The sequence below is a fragment of the Carya illinoinensis genome, chromosome 4 (genome assembly GCF_018687715.1).
Source record: "Carya illinoinensis cultivar Pawnee chromosome 4, C.illinoinensisPawnee_v1, whole genome shotgun sequence".
Classification (NCBI taxonomy): domain Eukaryota; kingdom Viridiplantae; phylum Streptophyta; class Magnoliopsida; order Fagales; family Juglandaceae; genus Carya; species Carya illinoinensis.
This window is the reverse complement of record NC_056755.1, coordinates 34,218,493-34,229,566: the sequence shown is the minus strand read 5'-3', so window position 1 is coordinate 34,229,566 and position 11,074 is coordinate 34,218,493. Positions and strand designations below refer to the sequence as shown.

Here is an 11,074-nt window from a genome sequence, read left to right as displayed (position 1 = left end):
ACAGCAGAAACTGTGTTAGGCTCAACGTCTGGTCGAAGCCATGATGATAAGGGGATATTGTGGTCAACGTGTACATCTCTTTCAATATCATCAGACTCTTCCTCCTAATACACATCATGCTCGCTCCCGAAATCCCCATCAGAATCTTCATGATCTTGTGGAATGTCATAAACATTTCTATATGTGATCTTCTGTACAACTTGCCATGCCCTAGGCAAGTGGGTGTCTTTCAGGTAATAAACTTGTGATGCTTGGCATGCCAATATGAAAGGGTCATCTCTATACCATGTTCTGGACATGTTGACACTTGTAACATGCTCTCCCACACGTATCCCTCGATTGGTATCACCAACATCAAACCAATCGCAGCTAAACAACCATACACGCCGCCAACCCATGTACCGCACCTCCAATATCTCATTTAGAACACCATAGAAGTCGACCATAGTACCTTGGTGCTCACTAGTAACACATACACCACTATTTTGCATCCTACGATTCAGCTCTCTTTGCCTTGTATGAAACCGTATACCGTTCATTATACACCTAGTATATCTACCCACCCAAGGGTCAGGACCACATGCTATTGCGTAAAGATCATCAGATACTTTATCAGGATCGATAGCACGTAGTGCTTGAATCTATAAAATTGAGAAGGCGATGAGAGATCAAAATGCCAATGAGAAATAAAATGTTATAATGAAAGAATAAGCAAAGAAAATAAAAATGATTTCCCATTTTCCTTACACGTTTCCTAAACCATGATGGGAATTCAACTTCATGCCTCTTTTCAAGGTTAGATATGCTTTGCTCCTTCAAGATACTGTAGTGCTCCCTATACCATGAAGTAGTACATTAATGTTACCAATGAACCCTCAAATCTATGAAAGTGTACGTAGAAAAATCATATAAATGAGTTGTTAAATACTAAAGTATGTCATTGGTTACTTACTGCAAGTATTGCTCAATCTCCTCACAGTTGTTGAGGGCATACCATCTTGCAATCCTAAATAGTCGCTTCTCTAGTTCGATAGGAGTTGAAGCCCAGAGTGTGCGGACTTTTTGTGAAAAAATTGAGAAGGTAGATCTCTCATTTGTTTGCACCCCTACATCAATGTTTCGGTCTGCTCGAGTGAATCTAGTCGGTATATCATGCAAATACATCGATGAAAATGTCAAACATTCAACATGAATATATGCCTCCGCAATGGATCCTTCTGGTCTGGCTTTGTTTTTAACGTAGCGCTTAAATTTTTCCAAATACCTCTCAAATGGATACATCCACCGGTATTGAACTGGTCCTCCAAGCAACAACTCACGAGGTAAATGGAGAGCTAGATGGACCATTACATCAAAGAAGTTTGGTGGAAAAATCATTTCCATCTTGCAAAGAATGAGGGCAATGTCAGTTTGAAGATGTTTCACTACTTCTTTCTAACAAGTCTGTGCACATAATTCTCTAAAGAACGTGCTAAGTTCCATCAACGCTAGACGTATGTCATGTCTTAAGTACCCTCCAATTGCGGCTGGCAATAGCCTTTGCAAGAATATGTGGGAATCATGGCTTTTCATACCCGATATTTTACACTCACTAACGTTAACACATCTTGAAATGTTAGATGCAAAACCATCAGGTAATTTCACATTTTTAATCCATGCACAAAATTGTTTCCTTTCATCACCATGTAGCATGAAATAAGCATGAGGGATTATCACTCGATCACCAACTTCTGTCAAATGTAGATCTCTTCTTATCCCGAGTTCAGCCAAGTCTCTTCGGGCATTGATTCCGTCTTTTGTTTTGCCTGGAATATTCATCAAAGTACCCAAGATATTGTCATAAATGTTCTTTTCAATGTGCATCACGTCGAGATTATGTCTAAGTTTCAAAGACGACCAATACGGCAAATAAAAAAAAATACTTCGTTTTGTCCAGTTTAACTCCTCAAGATTTCGTTTCCTCCTCTTAGTCCCTTTCCCAAAATCTACATGACGAATGCTATTTAATTGTTGCAATATATCTTCTGCTGAAGGATGTGTAGGTGGCATTCGGTGATCCTCATTCCCATTAAATAAATTCTTCTTGCTTCTCCAGATATGACCTATTGGCAGGAAACGACGATGACCCATATAACAATGCTTCCGACCATGTCTTAACCACAAAGATTCTGTATCCGAATTGCAAGAAGGACATGCCAACTTTCCCTTAGTGCTCCACCCGGAAAGGTTACCGTATGCAGGAAAGTCATTTATTGTCCATAATAAAGCTGCATGTAATCGAAACGAATGGCCCACCATGGCATCATGTGTATCAACCCCATTTTCCCACAACTCAAGTAGTTCATCAACTAAAGGGCGTAAGTAAATATCAATTTCATTTCCAGGTGATTTAGGCCCAGGAATTAGCGTAGACAGCATAAAGAATGAGTCTTTCATACATAACCATGGTGGCAAGTTATAAGGAACTAGAATAACTGGCCATATGCTATATGGTTTAGCCATATTATTGAATGGGTTGAACCCATCACTAGCAAGACCGAGCCTCACATTCCTTGGATCCTCAGCAAACCAACGATGTTCCTTGTCAAATGTGGTCCACACCTCCGAGTCTGCAGGATGCCGCAAAGTGTTTTCATCATGAACCCTTTGAACTTGATGCCACCTCATGGATACAGCTGTTTTCTTTGACATAAATAGCCTCTGCAATCTTGGCTTTAATGGAAAGTACCGCATGACCTTTTGCGGGACTGGTCGTTTAGATTTTGTAGATGACAACCATCTAGATGCCCCACACTTAGGGCACTCTTGCTTGTTGGCATGTTCCTTCCAAAATATTATGCAATCATTTGGGCAGGCATGTATTTTGATGTATCTAAATCCTAACCCTCGCTCCAATGAGCATGCCTCATTGAATGAGTCTGGTAAGAGCAACTCAGGAAAATCTGTCTTCAATAGTTGTAGCAGCATGTCAAAGGACTTGATACTCCACCCACCGATCGTTTTAATATGGAGCAACTTCACGATGAATGATAGTCTTGAAAAAGTTGTGCAACCCTCATAAAGTGGACCCCTAGCATCTTCCAATAATTGCTCAAAAGTGGATGGTTGTCGTTGAGGTTCAACGGTACTAGCTCCCATAGTGTGTCCAGTTCGGTCGTTGTCGAGGCCTACAGAGGTTGCAGCATGAAAGTCACCCAACATCTCGTCGATGTCATCAATGTAACCATCCTGACCAAGATCATGATCATCTTCATCCTCAGACTGAACATTAATGGGGTCTTCCTCCCCATGAAATATCCAATCAGTGTAGCTTGGATCAATGCCCATCACAAATAAATGTCTTTCGACCTCGCTTATAGGTCGGAAGAAATTATTACGACATCTACGACATGGACATTTGATATTGTTCCTTCCTAGAGCATGAGCTCTAGCCATTGCGAGGAACTGCCTTACACCTTCGCCATATTCCCTTGACCTAAACCTATCGGCAATATGCATCCAACTTTTGTCCATCTGAAAAGAATTTAAGGTGAGAGGTAAGTTCATTATCATAGACAATGAACGAAACAACAAGTTGGAATTAGTTAGTATCATTTAATAATGTTCTAGGATTCATAACCTTACTCAATTTATACCATGCTAATTATCTGAAGCTAAAGGTAGCATTACCTTCTCATACAGCTTAACAAACGAGTGAATACGTCGCCATATTTCAAAACAAGTTACATTCATGAAATTTAGGGGGATGACTTTCCTGAATTTTCCATGAATAGTATCTTGTTCGCTCGTAGTAGTTAAACTATAGATGCAAGTTAAAGTATGATTTCAGTAATTTAGTCATACATCGGTGTTTAGTCAGGCTACCATAATATTGTGATTCCGAATGGATTATAATTCTATTTTGAATCAAGCCTAAAGTTATCTTGTAACATAGTTATAAGCTATGAAGTGAAATAATTGGTAATCACTTTGTTAACTAAAGTGGGATACAACTTATTAATATCCACATTCAGAATATGTACAGTCCACATGGGAATTTCTGGCATCTAGACGATGGTTAGTACTACCAAATAGATGCAACCAACAACTCGAGTAGTGAAAGGACCAAAGTCAGTACTATAAGTAGGAAATTATAATTTGAAAGGAAAGGTGGTTAGCTGATCAATGTTATATCATCTCCAGCGCAACCATCAATCTTAGTTTTTTTGTTTTGTGCATTTCAGACACCATAAAGTATGTCATTAGATAATCAATGTTTCTTCGGGATTATTTTTTTAGACATACCACTATTAATATACAAGCTATTAATAGATTCCATTGACTATTACAATAAAGTAATGGTTTGGCCGTAGATGTATTATGTCCATAATCTACATAGGAGAACAAAGTAATAATAAATCTCGTATAGATTTATTATTAAAGTCAGCACTGCAAGGCTTTTGTGGATCTATTCAATTTAAAGGTCGGAATGAAATAGGGTACGGCCCTTATTATCTAACAAACTAGCAATACAGCCATAACAAATGTAGATCTTGGTTTAGATGACAACATTTGCGGTGATATTAGTTTGCATGTGTTAATGCACTATGCCTTATCCTATATATGCCGACCAAGTGAGAGGGTCGAATTATTTGAATATATATGCCTTAAATCAACAATGCAGTGGAAAAAATTGCATATCCTAATTGCAATCTTTCAAAGAATTTCATAGCACAAAGATAAACATAGAGCAAAAGTAGTTACATATCCATGATACCCATTTTCATATATATAATATGTCATTGTAAACATCAAAAAAAGCAATTAAGAAAAAAATATCTAATCCCATACCCAACAAAACAGAGGACAATTTACAAAATATATCAATATGATAATGTTAATTTGGGTCCCATAATAATTGTGATTTAATTAATGGTAGCACACAATAGTTAGCAAATAATCATAGTGTTTCTTTAAATAAACCAAGGAAGTAAAAAGGCTGCACTTGGGTCATAATAGTAGCACTCCATAAAACACTAACATCTAAATCCCCACTATACGACATGCATAGTCAATTAGTCAATAGATTGTAATCCAGTATGCCCCATGCAGTGCTGACCCAGTGAGAGGGTTCTACCTATGTGATTTAAATTGGATTAACTCAACAATCAACTGTATAAATTGAGTCATCCTAATTTAAATGGAAAAAAAAAAAAAAAACAAATTCAATTTAACAGAAAACGTTTAAAGATTGCAAGTGTTTTCATCCGTGTCTACCCATTTTCAGATTATTGATTTCCCATTGTATGAATCATCCTAATCAAAAAATAGTGTGGACATATACATCTAATCCCATCACCAACCAAACACAGCAGAGTATACAAAATAAATTGTAATTTTAGTCGATTCAAGAGAAATGGAGGGGGGGGGGGGGGTTTGCAGAACAGAGCAAAGTCACGGCAAATCCGTGAGAAAATACCTTGTTTTGCAACCACACGGTTGTGAAACCAACCTTCAGAACTGCAGATTGCGAGACCGATCGGCAAGTATTGTTACTGTGATCAACAATAGAGAGAGAGAGAGAGAGAGAGAGAGAGAGAGATAAGAGAGAGGAGTAGAGGCCCAAATCGTTATGCCGCAAGATGGAGATGGAATCGTTAAAGAGAGAGACTTACCCGAGATGGCGACGGCGATAGCACTTTGTGGGAAGGGGTGGCAGCGGCAACAAACCATGCGATAGAGAGAAATTGGAGTGAAAACTTAAGGGGTTTTACATTACTGGACTTGGGGACATGGAGATTTCAATGGGGTATATAAATGGAGGACATTTTGGGTCGAAAAAATGGCCTGCAACAAAGTTATGTAAATATATTGCATCAAGTTTTAATTGCCGTAATAAGTTAAGCAATTGACACAAGAACTATTTTGCATCCTAATTAATGCCAGCGATACGATTTTCGCCGTAATAAAATATTATTACGGCCTTTTTGTGCTCGACGTAAGTAAATGGACTGTTATATATAAATCTTTCCAAACTACAAGTCGCCGGTAAAGTAATAGCCGCAAATAGTGGGTTCTCTTGTAGTGGATGGTGTTGTCGTGAGAAGTGTGATTGGGCTAGGTGTGAGCTTTGGTGGAGGAGCCAAAGGGTTGAAACGGTGGCCAATCGACTTGGTGGTGCAGGTCACCATGCAACAATCGTGCTTGGGTCTTCAGAGAGAGAGCGAGAGAGACTGGTTGAGATAGAAATCTAAAGAGTAAGAAAAACATCAAAGAGAAATATGAAACTTACTGGTGTGATGAAGGTGAGGAGCTGGTACGGTGGCGAGTGGGGATCACATAGATGTGTAGAGAGAGTGGCGTCATGGGGGAGGGACGGGGGCTATGCAAAGCGTCTAGGAAGGGGAGGAAAAAATACAAAAGGGGAGGGAAAATTCTACGGTTCCTAAGGGCTGGGCTTGGGTTTCGATGGTTTGGGCCTTGCTTGGGCCTAGGTGTTACATAGCTGCACCTTTTACCATATATAGCCTTGTACAAACCGTTTTAGTTAATCGAAATCTTTCAATTTCACATTCTTGATACTTATCCAAAACCTCTATTATGTCTTTTAGGGGATTTTTTATATTAAATAATATTATATACAGTCGTGAAATATGTAAATATCGTACAATTATTTTGAAAAAGAGTGAAATTTACTATTAAAAAATTAATTTCTTTTCGTGTATGTCTTGTATTTATTAACATTTTTTAAAGTGATTGCGCGACGTTTGCGCACTTACGATTACAGCTATCATTTATCTTTTATATTTATTTTTGTATGTTGATGAGGTCTTGCTTGCCACATGAGCGCTCAGTGATGCATCCCGATGCTTTCGCAACAGGTCAAACCTGTACGTAGAAGAACTACTAATTTCAATTTGCCAAGTTGTAGCCCACATTCCCGCATGCCCCTAAATTCATAAACAAAATAATTTGTTTTTAGACAAATTTATCAAAATAAACTGAAGAAGAATAAAAGTTATTCGATCGAATGCTAGCTATATATCATTTACTAGTATCAGAATTACAGATTCCTCCTCTTTGATGGTAACACTGAGATAATAGAGCATACAGCTTGCGTTAATGTGAACGCCAACAAGAGAATAGCGGCAATGGTGGCAACTATTTTCCAAGGAGTGCTAACATAATCACGTTTGAAGATAGCCTTCCAACGATTCCAACTGTCATTCTGAAATTTAGCTAAATCTCTACAAAGACGGCAATACTCAGAATTCATGGATGAATATTGGACATTTGTGCCTAAATTATTGATAAAAGTTGCATTGTCGTCGCCCATCCCATTAACAAGGATCTTCTTGTCAGCAAGTAAAGCCACATCTTTGCCTGTATCAATAAGGAAATCCAACAAGAAAAAATAATCAGTAATATATGCTTGTGTTGGATAGTGACATTGCTCCAAAGCCATGAGGTTTCGAGCAAGTATCTCCGTGGTACCGTCAATGGTAAAGGGCGGGATTTCCAACACTCCTTCATGATATTTTAGGTCAAGGTAGCACAGGCTTTCACTCTTCTTAAAGGTCAATCCTGCCTCTGCCAGCTGCGTTGCACAGCATATCTTCTCAACCCTACTGTCAGTTTGTCCTTCTGGTAGCCTTTCGCGTCGAGGTAGATAAAAGATTCTGATCAAATCAACAAAATGAAGTATTCCATTGAACTGCTCGGGATTAGGAGGCATATTTTGAGTGTTGAGAAAGTGAAAGTAGTGAAAGACAACCTCAATGAAGGGACGGTACATGATTCTATCAGTAACCAAAACAAGCTGATATAAATCCCTAAGAATAAAGAAAGGAAGTTGATTTTCAATTAACAGGAAGTCCAGTTGCATCCTAGCAGTTATCCATGGCTTTATAACTGTTGTATCCTCATCTGTCCATTGCACAGGGAACATATCTCTCAAGAAATACTCAATAATGAAGGTCGCATCAAGGAGTATCATTGTCAAAAACGCATCACTGTCAAGTTCGTTGGTTTCTGCATAACATTGAAGAATTCCTTTTTCCGAGCCTTTTACAATGCTTATTAAATTCTCCAGGCTTGTATTGGCTCGGCTCATAAAATCCTCGAGATATCTCACTTTATACTTTTCCAGGATTTGCAAGTTTTGGTTGCCGTGGTGGAAGGGGCCTATGGAAATAACTTGTGGGGTGTACACTTCTTCATTCAATTTGCGCAAGTGATGTGGAACCTTGTAAATACAACATTCTCCTCCTGGTAAGGGACGCCTCGAAGTTTCTAACAGTTCTCTTATTCTAATTACCAAATGCTCCACTTGATCTGCTGAAGCATTTTCATTTCGTTGAAAATATGTACCATATGATTGCCCCATATACAAACTTCCTTCAAAAAATTAAACCCCTGATGATAAACACAAATATTGTCACTGGCTAGCATTTAGAAATATAGGTTGGAATATAGTTCCCACTATACCGGATGCAAATCTTCATCATTTGTATTTACTTCATCTTAGTATGTATTTTCTAAATGTTGAGTGTTAAAACTGATCACATAATTTAAGAACTAATGCGAGGAGACAGGAACTGATCAGGATATAATTACGACATTCGCGTCTCACAGTGGGAAGTGCAACGACTATAAATATATGATAAAATATTGTGAGCAGCCCTACCTAAATCATCCGGATCAAAACCTCCATGTCCTTGAATAAAATGACAAAAAACAACCCCCCACAAAGAGCAAAACTACAAATCATCTACTATTCACATCACTCACCTCACACTTATAACCTGATGTGGGATTGTTTTTCACGTATGGATGTTTTAACAGTATGTAAGGGGTGGATGATGAACAATGAATGATGAGAATAATTATTTCCAACAAAATTTGCACTATGCACTTTTCCCTCTCATTTCCCATATTTCATATTCCTCTCTCTCTCTCTCTCTCTCTCTCTCTCCACCCCCCGTGTCGCCCAAGTCCCCGGCCCCCGCCCCTTGCACATCCTCTCCCCCCTCCCACCTCCCACATCAGCATCCTCTCCCCCACCCGTACCCCCCGTCGTCCATCTAAGCCAAATGAGAGGCATGGCTGAGGGAGGTGCGGTGGAGTTGTTGATGGTTGAGGAAGGCTCGCGGTGGTAGTTAAAAGCCGTGGGTGGCGACATACGGTAGGGTAAGTGGCAGAACCCGTGCATGGGTAAAACCCATTTCGGGAAAGAGAGAGAGAGAGAGAGAGGGCTGCCATGCTATGGAAGCTTAACGGTGGCTAGGGGGCAGGTCAAGGGCTCGGTGATGCTTGATGGTGGGGTTGGAGCTGACGACGGCGACGGTAGCTGTAGCAAATCGTGTAGAAGAACCCATTTCAGATTGAGAGAGGGTGCTACGTGTGGGGGCTTACAAGGAGGTTTGAAGGTGGCTGGCGTGAGGGGGAGCCGATTGTGATGGTCGGTGGCACTGCAAATGACACAATGGGGCTAGCTGGGTAAGGTAGTGAGCTGAGAGAAGGAATAAGTGGGGGGAAAGGGAATCGGATGGAGAGGGAAAAACGAGATTTAGGTATTATTTGGCTATTAAAAATTTTCATCTCAAATATAAAATTATTATCTGATCATTATAATTTTTTTAGATCTGTATATAAAATATAATAAATAATTCAACTTTTTTTTTATTTTTTAAAATTTTAAAATAATAATAATATTAAAATATAATATTATAATATTTAATCTTAAAATTTAAAATTTTTATGTGAGAAATTTCAATAATTAAGCAGAACTTTAATTTTTTTTCCTTAAAAAAAATAAAATAAGAAAACGTAATGTTTACTACGAATTAATCGTAAAAAGTAGTCGGTGGGAAGTAAAATTCTAAATATATATATATAGGTATAAATATTAAATGACTGCCCGCATGAAAGACAAAGAAACTGAGAGAGATTAATGGTAGAAACAACGTACAGAGTGACCGGAAGAGATGATTGGACCTGCAGGTCGTCAGAAAAAGTACCGACGACGTTACGGGCTGATCGATATCGCCTCGTAAATGCAAAACAGATCTGCTGTGAGGCTCCTTGTTAATCAGAGGAATCGCCGGTTCCCCTGAATTACCCAGCTAGGCAGTAGTACTGATCTGACCGACGGACTTCTTGGATATAATAAAATAAAATATAACAATTTATGAAAATAATCAAGTCATTCTACAAGGTATGGCTGCCGACCATGTAGTGTATATTCACACATCACTCTAATTAAATGCTTCTGGTACCGTGTTGCCGGAAGACTCAGAAAACTTTGGAAAATATGAAAAGTTCCTCTGAATTATTGCGAGCAAATAATTAAAGTGATGTCTGAATAGGCAGTACATGGTCGGCAGGTCGGTCGTACCGTGGTAGAATGATTTGACTATTTTCATAAATTATTTTATTTTTTAATTATTATAAATTGAAAAGTCGCAATAATTCGGGAACTTTTCATATTTTTTAAAGTTTTCTGACTCTTGGCAATGGTTGATAACAGATTTATCACATTTTTATTATCATTTTATTATTTATAATGTATTTATTTTTTTATTTTTTTAATCTTGTTTTAATATATTTAATCATTAAAAAAATTTTAAAAATATAAAATTTTATTAATAATTACTTTTTTAATTATTAAATAAAATAAAATCTTTTAAAAATTAAAAAGTTAAAAAAAAATAATAGAAGAGTAATAAAATAATGATAATTATTCTTAGACAATACAGCATCAGAAGCATTTAATTACATATTTTAAATAGTAATAAATAAGATATTATTATAATATATTTTTTTAATATTAATTTTATATTAAAATTTAAAAAATTATATTATTTATTATATTTTAATAAAAATTTAAAAAATTATAATTATGATTATAAATTGAGATAAGATAGATGTCATTTTTAATTTTAATTAATCAAGCGGGCTTTTAAAGTTTTTCAATTTATAATAATTAAATAAAATAAAATAATTTATAAAAATAGTCAAATCATTCTACCACGTTATCACCTGCCGAACATGTACTGTGTATTCATACAACACTTTAATTAGTAGCTCTAAATAA

The 11,074-nt window shown here is 37.3% G+C and overlaps 2 protein-coding genes across 2 annotated transcripts; both read right to left on the bottom strand.

The window, feature by feature from the left end:
* Positions 1-21: 21 nt before the first annotated feature.
* Positions 22-5,683, bottom strand: LOC122306930. The gene is made up of 5 exons (XM_043119504.1): positions 5,655-5,683; positions 5,459-5,534; positions 953-3,513; positions 748-835; positions 22-641 (listed from the first exon to the last, which is right to left on the bottom strand). Exon 3 carries the CDS (start codon positions 3,511-3,513, stop codon positions 1,435-1,437), a length of 2,079 nt encoding a protein of 692 aa, XP_042975438.1. The 5' UTR covers positions 5,459-5,534; positions 5,655-5,683; the 3' UTR covers positions 22-641; positions 748-835; positions 953-1,434.
* Positions 5,684-6,997: 1,314 nt separating this feature from the next.
* On the bottom strand, positions 6,998-10,294 carry LOC122306737 (UPF0481 protein At3g47200-like). The gene is made up of 2 exons (XM_043119248.1): positions 9,950-10,294; positions 6,998-8,394 (listed from the first exon to the last, which is right to left on the bottom strand). Exon 2 carries the CDS (start codon positions 8,363-8,365, stop codon positions 7,043-7,045), a length of 1,323 nt encoding a protein of 440 aa, XP_042975182.1. The 5' UTR covers positions 8,366-8,394; positions 9,950-10,294; the 3' UTR covers positions 6,998-7,042.
* Positions 10,295-11,074: the final 780 nt, after the last annotated feature.

Bases quoted from the DNA above. Each gene is read 5' to 3' on its own strand.
- LOC122306930 (XM_043119504.1), bottom strand. From the start codon at position 3,513: ATGGACAAAAGTTGGATGCATATTGCCGATAGGTTTAGGTCAAGGGAA.
- LOC122306737 (XM_043119248.1), bottom strand. From the start codon at position 8,365: ATGGGGCAATCATATGGTACATATTTTCAACGAAATGAAAATGCTTCA.